This window comes from Xenopus tropicalis, chromosome 3 (assembly GCF_000004195.4).
Source record: "Xenopus tropicalis strain Nigerian chromosome 3, UCB_Xtro_10.0, whole genome shotgun sequence".
NCBI lineage: Eukaryota > Metazoa > Chordata > Amphibia > Anura > Pipidae > Xenopus > Xenopus tropicalis.
This window is the reverse complement of record NC_030679.2, coordinates 108,758,302-108,785,981: the sequence shown is the minus strand read 5'-3', so window position 1 is coordinate 108,785,981 and position 27,680 is coordinate 108,758,302. Positions and strand designations below refer to the sequence as shown.

Below are 27,680 nucleotides of genomic sequence, written 5' to 3'. Positions count from 1 at the left end.
TTTTGGAGATTGAGAGTTTAGAAAACCTTTTTGTGGCAAACTAATGGTACATTTAATGGTACCATGTGCCTTTATTTTACAGGAAGCACAGTGCACTCTAAGGGGAAGTTAATGTGGGTCTTCATCCTTGCCCACAGGCTTGTAGAGAATGATCAGAATAGATGCTAATACATAGCTAAATAAAAGAAACAAGACTAAGGATGTTCATTCCATACTCAAGCTGTCTCAAGTTCTGAGTTGGGTTGACCAGATTAATTTTTAGAGGCAAACCAAAGGGTTGTTTTTTCTGTTGTGAACAGGTTCGGGGTTCCTGTAGCAAAGAACTTCATACCCTTCCATCTAAAATACAGAGGTTACAAGGTTTACACCAAAGCCCCCAACAAATAGTTACTCAATATTTCAAACATCCAGGACAAAATGCTGAAATAGGGTTACGTAAAAACAGAATTTCATAGTTGATAAAACCACAAGTATACCATTCAGCTTGCTACAGAGTTCAGCTACTGGGCATTCTCAGGTCAGCATTTTGCCTACCCCACTCCACATTTAGGCTTCTGCATATATATATATATATATATATATATATATATATATATATATATATATATACTGTTTTGATCCTTTGTCCAGCATGTTTTGCCCACTTCATGTCACCTAATGTGCAGGTAGTTACGAGAATTTTTAAGCCTTTTGAGAATTTTTAATTACTTTGAATTCATTCCTTAATTGTGATATATAAGATCTTTAATCATGATATTTCCGCTATGGAAATACCATAGCCAATATTATTATCAATACCTTAGAGCAGGACTGTCCAAATGGCAGCCCCCCTCTGTGTGGCCCCCCCACTTGTCTGGCTGCTGTGACTGCTTACCTTTGTGTATGATTTAAATGGTATATGGCATTGCTCACACCTCAGATTCAGGCTGTAAACCCCTGTATTTTTTAAACATGTAAAGCCCCCACATTGTACACCCGTTCACACCTCAGACAGACTGTAGGAGCAGTGCCAGCATTGTGTCACTGTATGCTGCCAGTGAGTGCCATACACACAGACAGTATAGGGCAGGCAGAGTATGGCACACATAGGCAGCATAGGGCAGGCAGAGTATGGCGCACACAGGCAGCATAGGGCAGGTAGAGTATGGCACACAAAGGTAGCATAGGGCAGGCAGAGTATGGCACACACAGGCAGTGTAGGGCAGGCAGAGTATGGCACACACAGGCAGCATAGGGCAGGCAGAGTATGGCTCACAAAGGTAGCATAGGGCAGGCAGAGTTTGGCACACACAGGCAGCATAGGGCAAGCAGAGTATGGCACACACAGGCAGCATAGGGCAGGCATAGTATGGCACACAGGCAGGGTATGGCAAACACAGTATGGCACACATAGGCAGGGTAGGGCAGGGAGAGTATGGCACACACAGGCAGAGTATGGCACACAGGCAGGGTAGGGCTGGCATAGTATGGCACACACAGGCAGGGTAGGCCAGGGAGAGCATGGCACACACAGGCAGCATAGGGCAGGCAGAGTATGGCACACAGGCAGCATAGGGTAGGCAGAGTATGGCACACACAAGCAGCATAGGGCAAGCAGAGTACTGCCCTATGCTGCCTGTATGTACCATACTCTGCCTTCCCTATACTGCCTGTGTGCGCCATACCCTGCCTGCCCTATGCTGCCTGTGTGTGCCATACTCTGCCTGCCCTGTGCTGCATTTGGGAGGTGAACCTGGCAGGGAGCACCAACCATTTGAGATTTTGCTGTGTTACCACCATTAATGTAGGTATGGTCTTAAATGCGCTTGTAAAAACATGGTTGTGGTTTAAAGTGGGTGCAGTTTAAAAAAGGGGAGTGGTCAAAACTTGCTTCCATTATCGGCCCTACAACATGTAGGCCAGAAAAATTCCGCCCCTCGGTACCACAGAATTTGGACAGCACTGCCTTAGAGCTTCACTGCTACTGCCTCCAGTCTCAGAATGGACCTTCATCCACAAATGACATAATGTATAATAATTTGTATAATAATTATTAAGAGTTTTCTATTTCAGAAACAACTTGTTTTCTTAAACTACAACCACCAGCATTTCATAATCAAAGTGATGCTTGGATTTGAACATAAGTAATAAATAGAGAGTAGTAGGTTAAAAACCCTTGTGCTTTGGCCTTTTTGCCGGTGATATAACTACAGTGGGTGTAGATGTGATCACACCCAGGTCCTGAGGAAAGGAAATAAAACCTGCCATGTGAACTGGTAAACAGAAAAAATAGGTGCATTCAGTGTGGTTACTGGGGCCCCCAAAGTAAAGCAGTAGCTGCTTCCTCAGGTTAATTTAGGAAGTGTACACATAATGTGGCATTGTAGAGCACCAGATGTAGGTAGGAAGAGTTGGGCATAGCATGTTTAGTAGGGCAAGGTAGTCATAGGATGTTGCAGCTTGCCAACAGCTCAAGAACCATACTGTAGGCTGGGTAGTCCTATCTTAAACTGTTTTGCCATGTATTTCAGAGGACACCAAACCCCAGCAGAAATACTACCCATTTACAGTGTACTTTATGGAAGATAATGGGGTTGGATAGAGTGGTTGCACAGTGGGCTAACACATTTTTGGGTTTTTCAGGCTTTTGGGGTTTAAGACACCCTTTGGAGACAATTATCTGCCTAGTGCCCCTTGGCTCATACCAATATAAAACGGATTGCTCATAAATAATTCACTGTAATCATACGCAAGTGAGTATTGTAAGTATATCACACAGACAATGTGTACAGCTGCAGATCTTTTAAATTGTTTTCTATTTTAAGAAAGGTTGTGTGCTGTGCATATGTAGTAGTAATTACTTCAGTCTGTGCAAAGTAAATATAGAAATTCTAGTTTATTTCCAGAGAAATCAGACAGTTTAATGTATTTTGCGTGGGGTCCAAACGCATAAAGATCTTCTTTTATGTGTCAGCAGAAAAGATCAGTAGGAGTAACTCAAGGGCCACTGGCATCCAAACACCCATACTCCCAATAATGGCTGTTTCACCCTTACAAACCCTCAAAATCAGCATGACCCAGAAAAGTAATTTCCTTCCTACGCTGCTATAGAGTTAGTGAATTAGCAAAATAATATCTACAAGTTCTACAGGTTGTTTGTAAATAATAATTAAAAATTATCATTAAATGTATACAAAAGTATTTATTTGGAATATGCTGCAAAACACTGTATGGTATCAGTTGTGAAACAAGTGGCCACAAGTAAAGTATGGCCACCTATAGCCAATCTGCTGTTCTACAGGACTGCAGGGAGAGCTGATCTGTCAGGTCCCCTGAGGTGCCATAAATGTACAGATCAATCAGAGTGACTGAAATCAAAACAAGTACTCCATGAGCATTTAAAAGTATTAAAAGGGGTGCCCTGATCTATTACATAAATACATTTTATTGAGACATGGTCTCGTTGGGTTCAGATTTGGGTAGGAAATAAACATAAGAGTTACAAACAAAACACCTCCGGGAACAGTGTTGAAATTTTTGGGAATCCAAAGAATGTACAACTCATTTAGGTGATGTATCTTTAAATAGTATAAATCTGGCTTCATTTAGTTTACTGTGTTGTAATAACAAACCCCTCCTCCTTCTTTGTTAACCGCACACAACAAACTGGGTAAGGATCTAATGGAAAAAATGTGCGTCTGTCATGTTTTGTAATGTTTTCCCAATACTGCAGTTGTATCAATTAAGCTTGGCACGTGGGCATTTCATAAGCAGCTGATGACAAAACACAAAGCATCCAAACTGGAAGGAACAGATATGGGCATAATGGTGCAACAAATATGACTGTTACTTGAAAGTCAGATGTGACGTTCTACCTTTAACTGTTTATGACCTGTACAGTATTTGGTGCTTGGGATATATTTTTCCACTGGTGCTATTTTACGATGCCAAAGCACCCAAATGTGCCAGTGCATATTGCCAGAGCCAGTGTCATTTAGTTGAAAGGAAAACTGCCTATGACTGCTACTGGGGATTTGGCCAAAAAACACACATTTGAGCTGAAAAGTACCATAGAAGAAAATATGCCCTGTGTGCCATGTGGATTAGAAAACTGGAACAGTTTATTGTAGTAGGCAAACACCTGATTCTTGCAGTGGGTTGCTTTGTATGAACTTTATGTGATTGGGATAAAATGCCAGTGTAAAAATGCCAGCGCTTGCCTCATACTGCCTCCTGCCATTCACACAGTGCAGATTTTAGAATGAAAATGAGCACATTTAGGCCAAAACTCCTCTTTGTGCACAGCTACAGACAGATACAAGCAGTACTGGGCAGAAACTGGCATTCTTCCAATGGTAGTGGAGCCTTTTGTGTGCTATTAACTGAATGCTGCCTGGGTGTACTTATTAAGTGTAGGGCCACGATTCATCCAGCACATGAGGTGACTGTCACCCAAAATATACTGTTGCATTTTCTGTAATAATTACCCATACCATGAGCCCACATCAATTTCCATTCAGGGCAAAGGGAAGCCAGCAGGCAAGCAAGCAGAGGGAGTGTTAGTGTTACATTGCTCTGAAGCAGCAATACAGGAAGCCTGGGATGCAAGGCTCTGGATTCTAAGATCTTTCACTACCTGCAACTGTCCATGTAGTTTGTCCATGTAGCTTGTCTCACCTTTAAATTAACTTTTAGTATGATGTAGAGCAGTGATCCCCAACCAGCGACTTGTAAGCAGTATGTTGCTCAGCAAACCCCTTGGATGTTGCTTCCAGTGACCTCAAAGTAGGTGCCCATTTTTAAATCTCTGGCTTGGAGGCAAGTTATGGAAGCAGAGACACAGTTTTACCCCAACCAGAGCCTCCTGCAGGCCAGCAGCCCACATGGGGTACCAAATAGCCAATCACAGCCCTTAGTTGGCTTACCCAAAGAACTGGCACAAAGAGTGTGGCTCACAAGTAAAAAAAGGTTGGGCATCCTTGATATAGAGAGTGCTTTTCTGAGCCAACTTACAATTAGTCTTCATTTTCTATTATTTGTGGTTTCTGAATTATTTAACTTTGTGTTCAGTAGCTCTCCAGTTTGGAGAGCAGCTATCTGGTTGCTAGAGCCCAGTTTAACCTAGCAACCAGGCAGTGCTTTGAAAGAGAGACAGTAATATGAATAGAGGATAAGTAATAATAGAGTAGAAAGATAAGTAATAACATGTAACAATAACAGTAAAATTGTTGCCTCAAAGAGGAACAGTCTTTTTGCTGTCAGGGTCAGTGACCCCCATTTTAAAGCTGAAAAGAGTCAAAAGAAAAAGGCAAACAATTCAAAAACTAAAAAAAAAAAATAAATAGTGAAGACAAATTGAAAAGTTGCTAAGAATAGGCCATTCTACACCATACTAAATGTTAATCTGAAGGTGAACCACCCCTTTAAGGCGTTCATATACCTTACAATTACATCCTGGATCTTTCCTCTACTCCACTAATGTTAAGCACTAAATCGTCAGATATGCAGGTTCAAACAAAAGAATTCTACCCCTATCTGTCCATTCATTATTAACATTTGCTTCAGAGGCGCCCAATCAAAATTTCCAGTCCTACCTGATTGATGAGATGACCGAAATCCAAGGCTTCTGCTAATATCACTCACCTAGTCTCTCACCATACACAAGCTGATTATTTTACAATAATATCGGTGTGTGTATGGCCACCTTTAGCAAACAGTGTAATCTTTATTCTGGGCCCTGCTACATGTTGGTCAGCTATAAGTAACATAGTTTAGATGTTCAGAAGCATCTCCATATTCAAAATAATTAGGATAATATATACATCTGCTGTGGGCAGGGATCAGTTGAAGCATTGCTAGAGTTTGGCATAAACAAATAAGCATGACTGGCATGAATCTCTGCCCTCTGCCAAAAGTGTTAATAATTGGGCCCCCTTGGCAGAGTGTCCTGCTAACTTGTAGTATGAGCCCTGTAAGTGTGTATTATAAACTGGTTAAGGGGATGGAAGAGTTAAACTATGAGGAAAAGAGGCGCTTGCGAGGGGACATGATTACTCTGTACAAGTACATTAGAGGGGATTATAGGCAGTTGGGGCATGTTCTTTTTTCCCATAAAAATGATCAACGCACCAGAGGTCACCCCTATAGATTAGAGGAACGGAGCTTCCATTTGAAGCAGCGTAGGGGGTTTTTCACGGTGAGGGCAGTGAGGTTGTGGAATGCCCTTCCTAGAGATGTGGTAATGGCAGATTCTGTTAATGCCTTTAAGAGGGGCCTGGATGAGTTCTTGAACAATCAGAATATCCAAGGCTATTGTGATACTAATATCTACAGTTAGTACTAGTGGTTGTATTTATAGTTTATGTATGTGAGTGTATAGATAGGTAGGTGTGGGTTAGGTGTGCTGGGTTTACTTGGATGGGTTGAACTTGATGGACACTGGTCTTTTTTCAACCCTATGTAACTACATAACTATAAGGGGTGAGGAGCATTATATGGGGAAGCTCATTACTAGCGATCTGTAGTGTTTAATAGTAGTGGCTTTTGATTATGACCAGGGTACATTTTATTGGGAATAAACACTGCCAGGCACTTGGCAACCACGAAGGCTTCTGTGTGTATAGATTGGCCATTCTACAACTTGCCTCAGAGGCCCCTTAGGGATCAGGTGGCAGCAGATGTAAAGTGCGATTAGGAAAGTGAGGGGTGCAGCTCATCACCCCCAAGTCAGACTTTGTACTGCTTCAACTTCATTTAACGCGAATACAGTATGAAAATGCCATTACGAGGCTCTAACGCAGGTGCGCGCCGACTTGCGCTATAGTTTATCCCAAAGCGGCGGGCTGACAGCGGCTCTATTGCGGGACGTCTGAGCTGTAACCGCGCAACCCATGTACAGTAAACTCCATAATTGTCGAAGTGCAACCACGGGACTTTTTTACCTGTAGCTTTCCTATTTTATATAGGGTTCCGTACAGAGGTTCCTATAAGTCCGTGCAAGGGACACCCCCTGCCGGCTTCTCGCTCCATCCCTCTGGCTGTTCTAGGGATTCCTTTAATAATGGTATGTGCAGCATGTGGTGCGTCACGGTAGGCGGGGCTAAAGGCTTGTCTGCCTGAGGTTACCGGTGGGAGAGAGAATCGAGTGCGGAGAGATAGGGAGGGGGCATAGGAGAGACACAGAAAGAATAAAACACGGGGGGGGTGGGGGGGGGGCGAGTTGGAATATGACAAGGAGGGGGAGATTAAAAAGCATGAGGAGGAGGAGGAGAGAGGGAGGCAGAAATATGAAAGGAGGTGCGGGAGAGATAAAGGGAGGAGAGCGGACGGGCACTATATATATAAGAGAGTTGCAGGCTCCGGAGCAGATAGGGTAGCACTAGGGACCAGGGATAAGGAGCAGCCGGTGCAGACACAGATCACGGTAGCAGTTCACTGCGAGGACTGACTCCTCTAACTCCGCTACTCACAGCTCCGCTCTCCACCTTGCGCTTTGGGAGCCGCACAGAGCCCACACAGAGCCCACACAGGTGAGACTGGCACTCAGGTACCTCTGAGGGCAAATAAGGTGACAGCCAGGCAGCTGGCAGCAAGGTGCCCAGGTGTATGAAATGCATTATGAAAATGCAGAGCAATAAGCGGAGTCTTTGCCTATCCTTATGGCTACAGGTGGGGGCACGGTGTAAGTACCCCGAATACTTACTGTATTAGAATGTGAGCCCGTTTGGGCAGGGTCCGTTAGCACCCCCTGTTTCTGGGTGTCACTTTGTTCATGACATGTATGTACAGCGCTACTGAATATGCAGGTACTTAACATTACATTCCAATGACAAATCCAATATGTGGCAGATGCAAATTAAGTCGGGTCCAGGCTTTTCAGACAAATCATTTGCTCAGGGTGTTGGTTTTGGCTGTTTTACCTCAGCCTGTCGTTATGGTCTCCATTTATTTGCTAGTAACAATTATATGTTCAGTCTGTTCCTCTTGCTCCTCGATCCCTGGAATAATTGTCTCTTGCTCAAAGGAATAGCTGCAGACACAAGCTGCAGAAAGTGAAGGCAACAGGTGGGTTATTATTATTATCTGTGCAAATCCTGCTATCCCTGGCTGATCTCTCTGTGCAAACTCCCAAGCCTGCATCTGTCTGCTGCTCTATTCTGTCTGCTTCCCTTTGGCACAGCTGTCTGGGTGCTAATGGCAATATTGTCTGGGTATTCTAGGTGGGTCTAGCTTGTTTGTTCAGCATTTGTGTGTGTGAGAGGTGGGCTTTATACATGTTTCTGTGCCTCATTTTGCTACTTGCAGAATATACCAGATGAATGTGTTTTACAGACAATTGCCCAGATAAGAAGCCACATCTGATCCCTTGGAACCCAGGACATGATGGAAGCAGATCAGCTGTTATCGGTTATGGTGTTGCCCTACGATTGGAGTCATCAGCCACTTTCCACTCACTGCTTATTCAGAATGGAGGTTAGTCCTTTTAACCTTGGGTGGTCAGCTATTAGCATTTTCAAAACTTAAACCACTTACCCCCTAGTACTGCAGGTTAATATATGATGCATTTATGGGGATTCTATTATGCACCACATATGCATATATTAGTTATAATATGGTCAGTTAGATTCATACAGGTGTGATATTTGCTATGAAATTGATCTGCTGTTCATTGCTAGTGTACTGTATCAGTATTAGAATCAGGGCATCCATTCTACTTGGAATTGCTAGGCATGTCCCTAGTTTTTTATATGTGATGAACATTTGGAATATAGGCTGAACCTCACAAGCTGCTCCAGGGTACCCCCTACCCTAAATCTTGTGGTTTTCTTAGATAGTTCCAGTTATCTGAAGACCTAACGTAGGATTCCAAAACACTGTTCTAAATTCTGTAGTCTTCAAAGGTTTATTTCCACTTGTTTATGTGTCTTCTGATGTGAAATGATGCACCTGAGACTGATTTTTTTACAATCAAATTTAAAAATACAGGAATTCTCTTTTAAATAAATCATATTTTTTAACATATATTGATTAAAATGCATTATTTAAATTTTGGTGTCAGGACTTAGCTTCAAGTGTCTGTGTCTTTCCATTTCAGGATCTTTAGTGTTTGCAGATGACCTAGTGCCAATTACTTTGAGAGCACAGTATATTTTAATCAGAAATGGCGGATCTTTTCACATTGGCTCAGAAAAGTGTCCTTATAGGTCCAATGCTACCATCACGCTTTATGGGAAGTCTACAGAAGGTGACAATGTAGAAGACTTTGGAAAGAAGTTCTTAGGAGTAGATACAGGAGGGATTTTGGAATTACATGGAAGGAAACCATTATCATGGACTTTGTTAGATGCAACCTTACATCCAGGAGGGCTCCCCCATGGACCATATAAGTGGGAGAAGCAATGGGGCAGCAGGGGCATTAACATACGAATCATTGACCCTGAAACTGGTCAAGTAATAGCTGCTGATCGCTTTGACACCCACATGTTTCTGGATGAAGGGAAAAGGCTGGAGGAGTTCCTTGCTCAACAGAGTCCAGGCAAGATAGTGGCAGCAGCAGTGGGTGACTCAGCAGCCAAGAGCTTAACCCCAGACACAAGGAAATTTCTAAGAGATGCTTTGAGCAGCAAATATATCTTTCACTTGGGCTACAGGTAAATAAGATACCATTTTCTTTGTTGCATTTTAAAGATTTTATACCCTGATTTGTATTCTTAATGTTTGCTTTGTATCATTAAATCATTTATATAGAGGATGCCAAGTCACCTTTTGACTGTTGTTGGACTACACTTTCTAGTATCATTGACACTATGAGATTTGTAGTTCAGCAACATCTACAATAATGTATATTTAAAGGTATATAATATTGCATGCAGGGGTTGTTCACCTTGACATTTTTATTTAATGTGGTGTAGACATGAAGAATTCTAAAACTTTCTAAAACTTTTCTAAAATTTTGTAGATTAAAAATATTTTTTGTTCTGCTCTCAGGCTTGGGATTTGAATAGTTATCTGGTTGCTAGTGGTAATGACCATAGCAACAAAGGGGAAGTTAAAAATCAAAATGCAAGATGAATAGTAGATGGCCAGAAAATAAATATAAGCAATAGAGATAAAATGATAATCAACAAGGCAGAAGAAAGAGTTAGAATAGGAAGGTCAATAATTCAAAAACCATACAAAATAAATAATGAAGATCAGTTGAAAAGTTGTTTAGAGTACCTATATTGAAAACATGTTTCTCCTTAAAAAGCCAAGGAAAAATTATCTTTAGTGTTCCACTTTTTTATTGTTCTTGCATTCTGTTATTTCTTTACATTTTGTTCCTGGTGCTCCTTGTACCCAGCTGTCTGAGGGGACTGAAAAAAACAGCATTCCTCCACTTGAAGCCCTATAACAATACTATAACCATAACACATAATGAGCTCAATCATAAAATGTCAAATGTGTTCCTTTAATTACTCTTGTTTCAATTAATTTAAGCAAAGATTAAGAGGGATTAGAATGTGAGAGTTTACATTGTTTTTTTTTTTACTTTGCACTATAAACAGAATGTAGTATAGGTATCTGAGAGGATAACTTAAAAAATGTAAAGAATTCTCAGGGATGTGTCTTTATTAGCGTAGTCACCAAAGTGTAGCAACTGATTTGCAAAACTGCAGAAAACCATGGAATGGTCATCTGCTGGCACTTTTTAAATAAATGAAGATGATGATGACCTTCTGTAGACCAAAAGAACATTATACAGAATATCCTTAGTCTTGTTAGTTGCAACAGAAAAGAGAACAGTAGGGAACAGGAGCTGCATCTTTTTCCACCATGGACAGCTCCTGTGCTCCTGATAAGATATGATGGCAGAAGAGAAGCAGATAATATACCGGTACCTGGGCGTCTGTTTATAAACTGAGGTATGGAAACAATGCCAAGAATGTGACAAAACAGCCCAGCGCCAAGATATAGGTTCAGACTGGTTGGGATTATAGGTGCAGAGGGGGCTTTTCACCATACCATCAGGTGGTAGTTTACATTCCCTTATCACGCAAGTAACACCCAGATGTATTCTGTTATAAATATTTTCTTTAACTAGGTGTAATTAATGGGTTTGAAGCATAACAAATATGATAGGAATTCCTCTATTTGTGGCATACCTCATAAAGATTGGCCGGTTAGACATGCTTAGCTTTTTATGTCTTATTTCCTCATATAGAACTTGGGGAGTTGTTGGCTTCACAGTGGAATGCTGTATTATTATTGCTATAGAAATTAGATCCTTTATTAAGTGTTATGTATACAGGGAGAAGTTTAGGCAGGGTAGAAAATGTGTTTACTGACATCCTTGGGTTCAGGTGGGACTTTTGTCTAGAAACTGTCCTTGGCAGAATTATAAATTACATTACTACATTAAAAGAAAATAAATTACATTTTGAAATAGCAATATATTATTTCATTATTACATATTATTACACTGTGTGACAATACAAACTGTCTACAGGCTGGATATTTTTTTGTTCATTATATTGGGGGTACCTTCCTTTGTTGTTATTTGTTCCTCTTCCCCAACTGCTGCCTTTGTAAGTTCATAACTCTATTTATCATACTGTTATTTCTGTTGCTAAGTCTCTGGTATGTTTCAGGCAGCCCTGGGCTTTAGTTGGGGTGCTTGGAGAAGACCTGTTGATGGTAGCAGAGGACAGAAAGCAATATGAGAGCAATGGGACCACTGGTCTTGCAACTGCCACAAGGGAATTCCAGACATATTCGGGGCTGCACTTCACTGTAACTGCTTACAGTGGCTGGATTAAAGGTAAATCTTTTTTACCTTTTTTTTTCTGAAACAGCAAGCTCTTCTAAGCAAAACACTGCAGCAGAAATAGTTAATGGGTTATAACAAAAAAAAGAAGCAAATGTTACACTGTATTTGTAAACCAGGAGCTGAGCTGCAAAATCACCCTTTGTAGTGGTAATAGCATGCTTTGTTGCCTTTGGCAGCTGGTGCTGGGGATTCCCTAAATATGTGACATCAGCAGGCAGTTAATAACGAGAGTAGGCTTAATGTCTATTACAGATGTTTTGCTCTGCTTTGTATTTTGCATTTACATCAACCTATTCTGAGATTCCCTGCAAGATAAGACATTATCCCTCTTTAGTTGACATACTTAATGCTATGCTTTCCCTTTCTTGCAATATTAAAACTAATTGCCAGTTTCGATTTATAAATACAGAGTACTATTTATGGTTGATTATTATTTCACTGTATTTGTTTACTATTCTATATATGATCCTTGCCCTATATTGTTACAAAGTCAAATGAATTCAGTAAAGTAAAGGGTCAGTGTTATGTACAAAAATGACCAATGGTGCACAATGCACCCCATTTTTTTAAGAATTGGCATCTTCTCAAAACGTAATTTTTATTCTGTGTCCTGCTCATGTCAGGCGTTAAGAACAGGTCATCCTTAATCTGCCTTTTTTGGTCAGTAACAACACTCTAGGCCCAATCCCTTTGTGCAAGGGGCTCTAAGACTGGCATTATTTATTGTTAATGCATGTGTGCCTAGCCCATTGTAAATAGGCTCTTAGGTATCTAATATGTACAGCAGAGGAGCCAAAGCCAGTATTAGGTAAAAAAAAAATACATCTTTGTCACTTCCATAAAGGTGGGGTATGTTTTGCATACTGTCACATACAGTTAGTCTTTGAATGTGGGGGACCATTTCTCTGTTCCACTGTAAAGCAAGGGTCGATGAGTCAGCAGCGTTAATGGATCTTAGCGACATGACCAAATTACGTCAGTCTTCTAGGTCAGTGACTTTTCAAGATAGCCAGATGTCAGGTACCTGATTGCATTATCGAGAAAAAGTAGTTATACTGTATTATAAATGCATGGATATACAAAGTGCTGTTTTTTAAAAGCCAATGAAAGGATACATAAAATATTCTAACGTTAACAATGTCTTTTTGTCCTTCAGGAGTTCCGCGAAATGGATTCAGAGTGGCAGTGTCGAGGGGCATCATCCTCACATTACTGGATGATGTTACAAGTTGGTTGCCTGGTAACAGAATAGTCGTTGCTAGTACCGATTACTCAATGCATCAGACTGAAGAATTCACCCTGCTTCCCTGCCCTGAATGCAGAAGTAATCAAGTCAAAATTAGCGGTAAGAAAAATAATCCAACATTTGAAGAATGACCCAAAATGTGACAGACATTAAATATTAAGTTAAAACCATTTCTTCTGTTGAGATTTGTAGTATTTCATGTAAATCTGGGGATTCCAATGATCACATTCAACCACCTAACTTCTATTAGAAGTTAATAATTGGCTTAGTAAGGGGAGTAGTCTCATAAGGCCAATGTTTATTTGTAGATACAGACAGTCTACACAGCACATTGCTTCATTAGCAAAGAACTGCTGTTTTATTTGAAGAAATGGAAGACATGTCCTTCGGGGGGAAAATGGTATGTGACATTAAAAACAGGGTATGAATCTCATCAGGGTGACTGATTTTGGTTTGATGGGCTAAGCCACCTTGCAGGTTTGGGCTGAGCAAGTAGTAAAATTGTGCCTATGTGTCGTTATAAGGAGTCATTTACTTCATATGGCCAAGTATTAATATGAGCATATTGGCTGGTTTGTAATCTGGCTCTCACATCTTAATTAATGAATGGAGAGTGTATCAAGGTTTGTTTTCTCTTAGACAATACATAATTAATCATCTTTTTTCACTAACATATAATGTAGTAGTTCCCCTTATCACTTAGGCCGTACTCAGTTCTTCCTTTTGGCAATTTACTTTTACTTTTTATTTCTGCAGAAATAATGCAGTTCTGCAGCCCTCACAGTTTAATTATTTTCACCCTCTGCCACCATATGTAAATGCATTGTGTTAGGCTAACAACTCTATTATATTAAACTGTAGGCTAGCCATGTCTATGAGAAAAGAATTGCATGGTAGCAGATTGGCTCCTACTGGCACACGCGAACCTGCTGTCGATAGATTGATAGAGTGGTGGATATTACAGTGTTTACCACTACCTCTTGTGTTTGATGCTTTAAGTTAAATCTCACAACAACAAGCTAATGAGATTATGCTTAATGTAAAATGTTTTGTAGGTAGCCCACTTTATTTGCATATTGGTGAAGTTATTGATGGAATTGACATGAGAGCAGAGGTTGGGGTTCTCACAAGAAATGTTCTTATCCATGGTGAAATGGAAGATTTATGTTATGGACAAAACCAGTGTCAGTTTTTCAACTATGATACCTTTGGAGGACAAGTCAAGGTAAGTGCCTTGTAACTACAAAATCCAACACAAACTGACTTTGTACAATGGGAAAATACAACATTCTTTTTACAATTTCTTATCATTTAGAGCAGTGCTGTCCAACTGGCGGCCCGCGGGCCGCATGCGGCCCGCGACCCCCCTCTGTGTGGCCCCCCACCTGTCTGGCTGCTTTGATGGCTTACTCTTGTGTAAGCTTTAAATGGTATCAGTACTGTGATTAACTGCCCCCCTGCATGGTTCTCACCTCAGATTCAGGCTGTAATCAGGCTGTATTGTTTAAACATGTAATCCCCTGTGTTGTTCACACCTTTTAATCTCTGCATTGTTCAACCCCTACAGTGTTCACACCTCAGGCTCAGGCTGTAATCACCCACATTGTTCCCCTGTTCACACCTCAGGAGCAGTAGAAACCCACAAATAATCCCTGCACACTACAAAAAGAACATATACTGAGGTGGTACTGCAATTAAAAAGTTTTTTTTAATATATAGTTATTGTGCAGACTGTAGGAGCAGTGCCAGCATTGTGTCACTGTAGGCTGCCTGTGTGTGCCACACAGGCAGGGTAGGGAAGGCAGAGTATGGCACACACAGGCAGTGTATGGCACACACAGGCAGAGTATGGCACACACAGGCCAAGTATGGCACAAACCAGCCAAGAATGGCAAACACAGTGAAAGTATGGCACACGCAGGCAGGGTAGGGAAGGCAGAGTATGGCACACACAGGCAGGGTAGGGCAGGCAGAGTATGGCACACACAGGCCAAGTATGGCACAAACCAGCCAAGAATGGCACACACAGTGAAAGTATGGCACACAGGCAGGGTAGGGAAGGCAGAGTATGGCACACACAGGCAGGGTAGGGAAGGCAGAGTATGGCAAACACAGGCAGGGTAGGGAAGGCAGAGTATGGCACACATAGGCAGGGTAGGGCAGGCAGAGTATGGCACACACAGGCAGGGTAGGGAAGGCAGAGTATGGCAGTTTTTGCTGTACTACAACCATTAATATGGGTATGGTCACGTGATAACATGGGTGTGGTTTCAAGTGGGTGCGGTTTCAAAAAGGGGAGTGGTCAAAACTGGCTTCCATTATCGGCCCTCCACCACGTAGGTCGGAAAAATTCCGGCCCTCGGTACAACAGAAGTTGGACAGCACTGATTTAGAGCAAATGGCTGGAAGCTATGTTGTTACCTTTTCTATCTGTTTTGCCACAACAGATAACAGTTTAAGAAGCTGTTGGTATGCTGCTGTAACAAATTTCTGTGCAGAATACTTAGGTCAGTGCTGTCCAACTGGCGGCCCGCGGGCCGCATGCGGCCCGCGACCCCCCTCTGTGTGGCCCCCCACCTGTCTGGCTGCTTTGATGGCTTACCTTTGAGTAAGCATTAAATGGTATCAGTACTGTGATTACCTGGCCCCCTGCATGGTTCTCACCTCAGATTCAGGCTGTAATCCCTCTCTATTGTTTAAAAATGTAATCCCCTGTGTTTTTCACACCTTCATACCAGAGTATGGCACACACAGGCAGGGTAGGGCAGGCAGAGTATGGCACACACAGGCCAAGTATGGCACAAACCAGCCAAGAATGGCACACACAGTGAAAGTATGGCACACAGGCAGGGTAGGGAAGGCAGAGTATGGCACATACAGCCAGCATAGGGCAGGTAGAGTATGGCACACACAGGCAGCATAGGTCAGTATGGCACACACAGGAAGGGTAGGGCAGGCAGAGTATGGCACACACAGTCAGGGTAGGGCAGGCAGAGTATGGCACACACAGGCAGGGTAGGGCAGGCAGAGTATGGCACACAGAGGCAGCATAGGGAAGGCAGAGTATGGCACACACAGGCAGGGTAGGACAGGCAGAGTATGGCACACACAGACAGCATAGGACAGGCAGAGTGCTGCCTGCGTGTGCCATACTCTGCTTGCCCTATGCTGCTTGTGGGAGGTGAACCTGGCAGGGGTTTGTTGTGGGAGTTTGTTAGCAGTTGGAAATAGCCATTAAATGGTCCCTAAGGTGTGTAATTATGTACTGGGGGTTGCTCTGCTATCCACAGGGGAGGAGGAGGCATATGGAATTTAAGGGTTTATCTTAATATGACATAATTCTTTCACATATGAATGATGGTTGATATCCCCACAGTAAGGACCAAGCATTTGGGATTTTGCTGTGCTACCACCATTGTGATAAAATAGGTGTGGTTTGAAGTGGGTGTGGTTTCAAAAAGGGGAGTGGTCAAACTGGCTTCCATTAGCGGCCCTCCACCATGTATGCTAGAGAAATTCCGGCCCTCGGCACCATAGAAGTTGGACAGCACTGACTTAGGTAATCCTTTGCAGAGCTACAGCTCCTAGATTCTTTTACAAGGTTTGCTAGCAGAGGGATAGTGGCAGTTTTAGTTCAGCATCAACTGGGGGGTAAACTTTTGCATGACACTGGGCATGTAAAGTCAGAAAAAAGAAGGGACTTTGCCTCTATAGTCTATCATTGGGGGGCATTGGTGCATCATTAAATTAATTTGTTTTTTTTATCTGTAATCCCCAGATTCAAGGAAGATTTGCATCAGTTCATCTGTCAGGAGTAGAACTAAAAAACATGGGGCAGCAAATCTTGGGCAGTTACCCAGTTCATTTCCACATGACAGGAACTGTAGATGAGGAAGGGGGCTATAACCCTCCAACGTATGTGGACAATCTTTCCATCCACCACTGTTTCTCGAGATGTGTGGTGATTCATGGGACCCATGGACTTCTGGTATGAAATGGAATGACCTTTCCATTACTTGTTCTTAAGTGCAGCAGATATTTGTCTCAAAATGCCTCCATTAGAATATGCAAGAAGAGAAAAATGCTCTTAACTGTAAGGTTCGTAACAATTAAATATTCATGCAGAGGCGTATTTGGCAGTAGGTCGAGTGCTTGACCCAACAATATCTCCAAGGGCATAGCTGAGATCAGTTTGATGGGAAGAAGAAACATAGCGTCTCTTTAAAATTGCTACATGCATTAAACACTTGCATAGAAAGGTTATGTTTGCAGCACAACTAAGTAGCTGGGCCAAAAGTCATCTACTTATCCCACTGAGCTGTTAATTCTAGGCATAATGATATTTAGTGGTTTAATTTCCCAGAGCTAAAAAAAGATATCTATCTGAATAATTTTTATTCCCTTTACTGCAGGTGAAAGACACGATTGGCTATGACACACTGGGGCACTGTTTTTTTCTTGAGGATGGTGTTGAACAAAGAAATACATTTTATCACAATCTAGGATTGCTGACAAAGGCTGGGACCATCTTGCCCACAGACCGAAGTGAAGCCATGTGTCTTGCTATCCGAGATTCTGTCTATGGAGATTATGTTCCTGTGCCTAGCATTGACTGCATGTGAGTCTGTAGAAAATGTGCACATAATATACACAACTAAAATAATGCATCAGTTTGTTTGTTTGTTTTTTTTAAAGTATATTTTCATGTCTCTGTTTAGGGCTGTCAGCACATTTTGGATTGCAAACCCTAATAACAATTTAATAGGAAATGCTGCAGGAGGGGCACAGGTAAGGTATCCTTTTAATTACATAATTTCCTTATGAACCTACAATAATCCTAATCCATTTTACTTTGCTCAAAGTTCTAGCCAGTTATATAAAAAGCTCTGGGTTAAATTGCTTACTAAGGACTTGGGTTTAACTCTGGTGTCACCCTTATGTCACATAGCAAGTCATCTACTATCCTTGTGTCTCACTCATCAAACTCTAGGCCCTTAATTAGAGACTTATCAAACATGTCCTGGAGGAAAGTCTTTACAGTAAGGCTTTGCACTGCATGTCTTGCATTGTGAAAGGCTCTTTGTCTCCTTTTAGCCCTCCTGTCTCTTACACCTTAGTACTATTTGCAGGATGTTGGCATATGGTTCATATTCCACCGAGTTCCCTCTGGCCTTTGTGAAGGACAGTATGCTGAAGGACATTCAGAATTTACCCCATTGGGGGTGTTTTACAACAACAGGGTACACTCCAACTTCAAGGTAAGTTAATATCTCTAATGAATTTTTTTTCTCTAATCAATTTAAAATTGTATTAAACCAGTACACCTTATCCTTACAAGTGATCATACAAACCTCTTTTTTTTCTTTTTTCTTCTTTGTAAGGCCGGATTATTCATTGGCAAAGGAGTCAAAACCACAGTAGCAAATGCTGAGAATCCAAGGGAATATCTGACAGTAGATAATGCCCGGTGAGTGCTTGTTTTCATTGCTTATGGTGGTTAGTATGGATGAGGATGTTAATGCATCAGGTGTAGGGATATCAGAGGCCTCTAGCTCAATAACAACTGGCAGCATCCTCCAAAAGCAGATGTAGGGAAACGACAAATGAGGTGATTAGTAGCCCTCTAACAGGCAATAATGTAAATCGTATTTGGGAAAATATATGCATCACTTTGGCTTTCCGAAATTGCCTGAAGCTGCCTCTCATGATTTGACGCAGGTTACTAATCTCCTTATTTATTTATAAATGCCCAAAAATAACTATATCAGTTATGGGTAGGAGCCAATGCTGGATTGTTAAGCGGCACAAAGTCATGTCTTTTAAACTGGTCATATGCATATTGATAAAAATATATGAAATGATTTTTATAGCGGGTATGGTTCTCTTGCCATCCTAATCAATATATATGTACAGTGCAAATCAGTTGGTTTGTCAACCAGGCATGCTTAAAAACCTTGTTTACAGAAAGTTAAAAAGAGCCGTGCTTTTTATGTGCATTTTTATGTGCATTTTTATAGCTATTGTAGTTGCCCTTTAAAGAGCACGGCAAGTGTCTTGGTGATAGCTAAAATATTCTCAAACTAAGCTTAACAGCTCTGTAGCACTCTTGGTCAAGCCAGGGAGAATACTACACAGACTAACACATGATAACAGAAAGGATTATAGAAATAAAGGAAAGGATACATAAAGAGAAAAATGTTAAATAAGCTGCATCTGCACTCGTGACCTGTACCTTAAATATTTTGCTTAGATTGGCATTGTCACAGTTGTGTAACTATTCAATACAATATATTTATTGTATAAGCATCCCCTAAGTCAATCTTAGTTATAAATAGGTATGAACAAATACTTCAGTTTGTATGACTAACATAGTTTATTTACCACTCCCTTTAGATGGCCAATCTAGGAGCAGGGCCTCTGCTCTAAAAGGCTTTATTTAGAATATTTATTATATATTAACTATAGTAAGTGTTTTATTAGCAAATAATTGATGTAGCTATTGCATATTATACTCTTAGGTTTCGTCCCCATCAAGATTCAGATCCCACCAAGCCTCGAATACCAGCTGTTATTGATGGCCTAATAGCTTTCAAAAACAATGACCATGGTGCATGGGCTAGAGGAGGGGACATTATTTTCCGTAACTCAGGGTAAGTTACCAAAATTATGTTTGTAAATGTATACAAAAGGTGCAATTTTAAGGGAATACATAAGTACTTATATTGCATTACTGAGGCTTAGTTTCAGAAGCCTGCTGTCTCAGTTTTTTTTTAACAAGCAGAGATTTCTGTATTTCAATATAAGTATTGTAGATAAGGATTAATGTGTAAAGCTGCCCCAGTTTTCATTACTGCTGTGCCTGGGAATCTTTGGAGCAATATGTGTGTCACAGAGGAGGATTTTGCTTAAGATGTTTGAATTGATTTGACACTTTTTTTTTTAAAGGTTTTCTGATAATGGCATTGGACTAACTTTAGCCAGGTGAGTAGCCAATTATGAGATTTGATGGTCTATATTTAACCAGTATTCTACATATCCTATCGTAGCTGTAGCCCTCCAGCTATTGTGGAACTACATTGGAGGTATCATATACATCTAATGAAGTTTAACACATCAGCTGTTGCTGCTATTTGCAATATCACTATGGCTAAAGAATATAGAGGTAATTTACAACTGCATGTTCAGGCTATAACTCTTTAGGAAACGTTTGCCTGTTTTATATGTGTTCATTTCTCTGTAGCAAAACGTTCTCCTTAAATAGTATATGGCACTAATCCCTTTTTCTTCTACTTCATGTTTTTTTACATCTTGGAATCGCAGAATCACAGTAGTTTGTTTTGTCTGACAGATCTAATTCTGAACCCTGCTTTCATTTCACACGTGCAAATTATTTGGAACATCTCGCTGTCTAGCTATTTAAAATGAGTCTGACTGATAAGTCACATTTTCTTGCAATTTTCTATTATAAAAAGCATGGTGAAAATGACCATATATGTACACATTTGGTCAAGAAGTGTGGCTGGTTTTGACCTTGGTTCTCAACCATAGCTGACTGTATAGCTACCTCTGGATCCAGTTTAGACTTCTAGCAATCTTTGATCTGCTTATGCCCATTCTTGGCACTTGTATGAGGCACTGGCTGTTCTTGATGACTCATTCTGGCCATTCGCCAAATCATAGGATCAGGTCTATATTGCCATCCATTTTGATGACTAAATTAGCAAATTTATTACATTTTGAATGGGCAATTACAGTATCCACAAACGTAGCTCCTAAATGGCCACATTTGTGTTTCTGTGTTTATGCTTTTGCATTTACATTTATACTTCTAGTAGACACTATGGATAAAATCACATTGACTAACATAATATTTATCTATTGTCAACATGTTTAGTCAAATACAACTGAAAGCTGCAAATATGTGTAGCTAGTCAAAGACAATGGTGCACAAAGTGTTTTGATCTAAATATCCATAACCCGTTGTTTTATATACCCCATAAAGAGATAACATTAGTGTCCGCCCTATACTCTGCATCCAAGTGAAATATGCTGCATAAATGGATATTTCTTTGGCTGTTTTCAGTGATGGGACATTTCCTACTGATGAAGGCTCTAGCTTGGAGATCACAGACTCCATATTTGTGGGTGAGAGCGAGAATGTGGGATCACAAGGTGGACAGAACATCTACTGGGGACGTGGGGGTTTGGGGGAGCAGCGATCATTTCCAAGAAACAAGTAGGTTGTTCACTTCTGTTTCCATCATTTGCCTGTTTTAATAGCAATGTGTCAAATTTTTGGTACTTTAGCATGGTTGAGAAGAATATTAATTCATACTGTAACAAGTTTTCATTTGAATATGCCGTGTTCTGGCAAGCAAAAAGTAGGAAGGGGCTGCACTCCTTCTCTAAGGTTAAAATCATTCCATTATTGTTTGTATAAAAAGATAAAAATCTGCTGCAGGACACAAAAGAAGGCCTGCTTTTCGGGTTTTAACCCTTAATCATTGGCTGGCATATGCAATGTACTGCATACTCTCTGCTGTCATGCTATTTTACTTTGTTATGCTCACAAGGTATAGAACCTGTAAAATGAATAATAGAAAATTTGAAAGGCATCCTTCAGCCCTGTAGCTAACAAAATTCACAGCATTCTAGTAAGAGAAAGTGAATGTTGCTGGGACCTTATCTTTTGTCTTACTGTTAAGATTGTTTATTATTTTGTAAATGTTGGAAATTTGATAGTATTAGTTTAATTCTTAAAGCAAGCATAGGCAAATTTTGGTGCAAATGCTGGTACTGAGCTCCCAGAATCTCTGCTGGAGAATGAAAGGCTGTCTATGCCTGACCTAATGTCTTACGGTTAGGTTCTTTCTATGTTGTTTTCTTCAGTATAACTGAAGGGGTAAATAATGCCTTACAGGACATTCCCAGTTCGTGGTTTCCAAATATACGATGGGCCCGTCAGGCTCCTGAAGTGCACTTTCAAGAAATTTCTCCCAACTCTTGACAGACCTGTGAGCGCTATTGGGTTCTCCTTGAAAAATTCTTGGCAGATAACTCCACAGAACAATGTGTCCCTGGTCAGGATGGAATGGAATGTGAGTGAAATTAATTAAGAGGATTACCACTGTATATAAACAAAGCACTGAAAGAAGCAAAAGGATTAGTTCTGGTTAACATGCTTATTATTTACACTTTATAAAAAACCTATTGGACAGTTTTTTCATTCCCATTGTGTAGCAGACACCAAACATCTGCATTGCCAAAAAGTATTAGAGCCAATTTTTAGAATGCAAGAAGAAGAGGTAATATTCCAGCCAATTGAGTTAGCTTTCATTATGGCTGGCAAATTTTTAAAATATATATTTTTAAAGGGATTACAAAGCAGCATAAGTGATCGAAAGGAAGACGATGGTAACTTATTTGGGCAGTTCATATCTGTATCAGTTAAGTCTCATGCATTATTTAGAATAGCAGTTCTATTAATGTTCCAATTAAACTTGACATCAGTGGGTTTGACAAGTCCTCTGTGCTATTGCTGCATTCTTCATTCAACGAAGAATGTTTACTCTGCTGGGTTATCTTGTTATACTGAACCATTCTTGTATCATATTTGGCTTGCATATAAACTGAGGTGAAAAATGAAAGGGCACATCAAAGCCTGTAGTGCTCAAGGTATCTGCTTTATCAGTGTAGACAGTAGATGTTCCCCACCAGCTTTCCAGTTTTATTAAACCATTTTTTATAGAAAGCCAAAAGTTTCTTAGCAGAAGACAACAAATTTATGAACAGAATCTGTCCTGCCAGTGAGAGTGGGTGTTTAAACACAGACGCCACTTTGCTGATTAGAATAGGAGTTCTTTGTTGAATATGCTCATCAGAAGGGGAAAAGGAAACATCCATGGTCTAGCTGATAACAAACAACTCTAGAGAGCATTGTTAAAGATGTAGTTCTATAACAGATGTGTAAATTAGCATTTTTGTACTCATTAGTCTAGGAAAGAGTTTTCCAGCTGGAGGCCTTTGAGCAGGATCTTGCCCTCCAAAGTATTTTAAGGACCCCAAACTGTTTCTGTTCTGAAAACACTGGCTTAGAATGTTGTTCTATCTAGACTTAGGGAATGCAGTGAGTTGCTTTGAGCTTCTGTAGTACTGCAATTCCAATCATCTTTATGATTGCTCAGTTGCCAAAGTGACACCCATTGCCTATCCTTCTCTTTAGAGCTGTGGCAAACGGGGAGATTAGTCGCTGCTTGACAAATCTCCCTTGTCGTGGGTGACTAATCTCCCCGATATGCCATCCCACCGGTGATTTACATTCTAGCTTAGTGGTTTCTAGATGACTTAATGTATAGACCAGTATCCATCACAAGGTAAGTAAGCTGTAGCTTTAAATTACCTTGTAAGGCTGAAGTCACACAGAGCAACTAGTATCAGCTACTTGTCACTGCTACAAAAATAGACAATACTGACCATTTACTGATAATTGTCTCTAAGGGCAGTGGCACATGTGGAGATTAGTTGCCTGCGATAAATCTTTGCTATTGCGGGTGACTAATCTCCTTTAAATGCAATGCCACTGGCAAGACTATAAATCGCCGTTGGGATGGCATACGCGTCGCCTCGGTTTCCCCGAAGTTGCCTTGCAAGGAAACTTCAGGCGACTTTGGGAAACCGGAACAACGTGTATGCCATCCCACCGGCAATTTACATTCTTGCCAGTGTGATGGCATTATGGGAAGATTAGTCGCCCGAGGTAACGAATATTTATCACAGGTGACTAATCTCCCCATGTGCCACCGCCCTAAGTGTGTTTTAGCAGAGGCAACTCTCAGTATTGCCTATGGCAGGGTATTTTCTGGCGTTTAGTAGCTGTGACAAGTAGCTCCATTTGTCTCCACCCTAAAGGTTTAACACTTTAGTTCCAAGGCAAATGTACTTAAAAGTCAAGCAAACACATTTGTGAAAAGAGTGTTACTATGATTTTTTTTTTTTAATGGTAAGGATTCATTGATGAAGCTTACTGTGGAACCACTATACCCATATTAGCCACCTTAACAAAATAGCCCCAGTCTCTTTGTTAAAATAACTGATTAGCGAGGTTTGGCCTCCCCCATGTTGGCTGCACGAAAATCTGTCACTCACTGGCTACAGAGGTATTTCATGCAGAAAATAATTACATACAGAAAATGCATAATATTTTACAGTGTGTGCCAAAAATCAGGACAAAACTTGTTAACACTGTACTTTATTTTGAACTCTCTGTTTGCTTTGGCTTTTGCTGAAATACCATAGTGGTAACAGAAGTCAAAAATAAATGTCAAGACTTTGTTTTGTTTAATGAAGGTAACAACATTATCTACTTGGGTGATAACTGAGATGTTGATTGTGACTCAACTGAAGTGTGTGACCGATTGCTGAACTTCACTTTCTTACAGGGAATCTGTACCTTTATTATAAATAGGGATTACCTTTCTTTTAAGTAGAATATATAATATTATTATAAAGCATTTCTTATCTGCACTATAATGGGAGTTGTTGTATTGCTTATCTTTGCATTTTTTTACACAAAACTAGTGGTTCTAAATAGGTAGTGCTGCTTCTACAGTAGTGTTTCTTAATCCTTTCTGCCAGGGAACTGGAATTAAGTTGTGAAATCTGCTTTCTGGCACAAAAAAAACTTATAACCAGGTATACACCTGAGGTCACAGAGACTCGTCTGAAACAGCATGGGGACCTGTTTTATGTTCTAACTTCCAATCCATGGAGTATGAATCCTTGTTCTACAAGTTAGTTGAGCTGCAGCCAACCTAAACATTATGTTGTACCTCACCTAGAGGATGAAGCCCAAATGTGCCTAATTTAGGCAATGATGCCCAATGGCAGTATAAGATATTTCAGTGGCACATAAACTGAGAACCCTGTATAGTTAAAATAATCCTGTGGCTAGATTGTGGTGGAAGGTGGTGGGGAATCTGTAGCTTGTTGATCATATGTATTGTGTAACAGCAAGAAACAGGTCGGATTGCTCTCATCACATTGAACAGCATGTACAATTCCATATATAGTGACTGTTGCTTTCTTTTCTTATATTTCCTAATTATTTTCTTAGCTCTGGACATGTAATAAACAAGGTGATTTAGTAGGAGCCTAGAGCCGTGGAATAGATTGTGCAATAGAAGCCATAAGTCTGCAGTGATGTGCAGGAAATCTCGCAGATTGGACTTTAGTGCAGCTATCAGTATTATTCTGATTATTATGAATATTAATAACCTTTTTGATTTTTGCATCATCTCTAGCGTTAGCTTTCCTTTCCACAACAGCTCCAGGTTTTTAGTAGAACTCTCCCACTTCATGTTTATTTGACTGATTAGGCTTTTATTTATCAGTGCTTGTTCCACTTAGATTGCTCAAGCATTAAGGTAATACATAAACATGCTTGTAGCTCCTCAGAGGAAATGCCAGACTCTGGTCTGGTTTATTTTCCTTTCGTAGAGAAGGAATTCATATTTGTGGCTTCTTCAGCCATTGTGAACTCCCATTCTCAACATTATTTTTTGTCATTATCCCCAGGCTGCAACCAACACCCCCACCCCCTTCTGATGTAAGCATAAAGCTGGCCATACACGTGGCGATCTTACGATGTTTCGTGCGACCATCGGCAGGTAAGGAGGTAGAAACAATAGGATTTCTACCTCCTTCTGCCGATTCAGCGCTGAAGGGAGATTTTGGTCAGGCGCCTTCTATGGCGCCCGATCAAAATTTTCAAACTGGTCCGATCAGCGAGTCAGCCGATATCAGCAGCTTCCTGCGATATCGGTCGACTCGCCAACATACCATACACGGACCGAATATCGTACGAAACAAGGTTTCGTACAATATTATCGGTGCGTGTATGGCCACCTTAAGGGTGAAGACACACGGAGCTACATAGTAGCAGCTACTTGGCAAGGCTACCAAACCCCAGAAAATACCCTGCCATAGACAATACAGAGAATTGCCGCTGCTTAAACATACATAGAGACAATTATCAGTAAATGATAAGCATTGTCTGTTTTAGTAGTCGTGACAAGTAGCTGCTACTACTAGCTATGTGTGTCTTCACCCTAAGGGCCGTGACAGATGGGGAGATTAGTCACCCGCGACAAATGTCCATTGTCGCGGGCGACTAATCTCCCCGAAATGCCATCCCACCAGCTAGAATGTAAATCGATGCTAAAAGCAATAACCTGTGCCACACCTCTCACAACTTGCCCACTCCCACACCTTGTGTTTCAACCCTTTCTCCTTGTAGATTGTAAGCTCTTTTGGGTAGGGCTCGCTTCACCTTTTGTATCGGTTATTGATTGCTTTATATGTTACTCTGTATGTCCAATGTATGAAACACACTTATTGTACAGCGCTGCAGAATATGTTGGCGCTTTATAAATAAATGTTAATAATAATTTCGTCAAATTGCCGCGCCGCGTATGCCATTCCACCGGCAATTTACATTCTAGCCGGTGGTATGGCATATCGGGGAGATTAGTCGCCTGCAACAAGGGAGATTTGTCGCGCAGCAACTAATCTCCCCGTCTGCCACGGCCCTAAAACTAGTTCAATAATCCACACTAATTTATCTTATAATCATGTTTTATTTGTATGGATAAATTGTTTATATACTGTTATGCTAGTACGTGTGGTTTCCCAGTAACCATAAACTCCTGAATCAAAGTTCTAACTTACATCAAATGTAATTAACAGCACTTGTCACTTATCTTATCCAGTTTGTCACTGTGTCAGTAATATTCCCTGTTTCTGTTTATATTAATATCCCAGGGACTAACACATAAGGTATTTTAAACAAGTCCCAGTGCATATGAATCCTTGGTATTTCAAGCTTCTAAATGCTTGAAATCAGTTTAACGAAAAATGCACTGCTTGAGCATTTAGCAGGTATCAAGTCTATTTTTATATGAATTTCTTCCACAATCCAGGTTATAGATCAAAAGAGGTAAGAGAAAGTTGCAAGCCTCTAAAAATGCCCTTTCTTTCAATAGAACTTCACTTACAGCCTGGGCATTTCTTAATACGTAACCTTGTGCATATGGACTTGGTGTTCCCTAAGTTACAAATTGGTTCCATTCATGAAAGTTTTGCATGGAAAGCCTGCAAACTTCCCTGCCATGTCTCTCTAGTAACATGTCCTTATCTAGCTGCACATTGCAAGGAAGAACATTTACATATTTGCCCCCAACCTCAATTTTCTTGACCTGCTTTGTCATTTCTAGTTTTATCCAGTTATTTTTTTTTCATGCAAAATTGAGAGTATTTTGCATCTACTAAAAAAGTGCTGGGATTTATACAGCATTGAGTACTGATAATGTGGACACTGAGTGAAGAACTCCCCATTTATTCATACACTCATAAAAGTAAAGGAAGCTGAATGTCTTCTATTTACCTGGGCAAAATGTTGTATTTGATTGACATAGGTATTTTTTCAGCCTCAAGTACTATTTAAATATGTAAAGCCAGCAGGAATATTACCAACAAGTTGTATCACTTACTCTCCTATGGCATAAACACTCACAGATGCTCAAGATCTAATTCTTATTACTGAATGTAATGTGCAATAAAAAATTAGTATGTACTTTAAGTTGTTCTGTC

The 27,680-nt window shown here is 40.6% G+C and overlaps 2 protein-coding genes across 4 annotated transcripts in view; both read left to right on the top strand.

Moving 5' to 3' along the window:
- LOC100491930 (cell surface hyaluronidase) overlaps positions 1-27,680 on the top strand; it is a 70,234-nt gene that overhangs the window by 26,982 nt on the left and 15,572 nt on the right. For all 3 annotated transcript variants that reach the window (XM_012959543.3, XM_002932255.5, XM_031899223.1), the window contains exons 4-17: positions 8,311-8,451; positions 9,074-9,629; positions 11,610-11,779; positions 12,945-13,133; positions 14,090-14,259; positions 16,813-17,022; positions 17,447-17,652; positions 17,753-17,822; positions 18,164-18,292; positions 18,416-18,501; positions 19,553-19,684; positions 19,980-20,015; positions 21,118-21,270; positions 21,955-22,132. In XM_012959543.3, coding sequence (XP_012814997.2) covers positions 8,311-8,451; positions 9,074-9,629; positions 11,610-11,779; positions 12,945-13,133; positions 14,090-14,259; positions 16,813-17,022; positions 17,447-17,652; positions 17,753-17,822; positions 18,164-18,292; positions 18,416-18,501; positions 19,553-19,684; positions 19,980-20,015; positions 21,118-21,270; positions 21,955-22,132 — 2,426 coding nt within the window. The remainder of the gene's footprint in view (positions 1-8,310; positions 8,452-9,073; positions 9,630-11,609; positions 11,780-12,944; positions 13,134-14,089; positions 14,260-16,812; positions 17,023-17,446; positions 17,653-17,752; positions 17,823-18,163; positions 18,293-18,415; positions 18,502-19,552; positions 19,685-19,979; positions 20,016-21,117; positions 21,271-21,954; positions 22,133-27,680) is intronic.
- Positions 7,277-27,680, top strand: part of cemip (cell migration inducing hyaluronidase 1) — a 78,341-nt gene continuing 57,937 nt past the window's right edge. The window contains exon 1 of the mRNA XM_012959546.3: positions 7,277-7,508. The gene's annotated coding sequence lies outside the window, so the exon portion shown is untranslated. The remainder of the gene's footprint in view (positions 7,509-27,680) is intronic.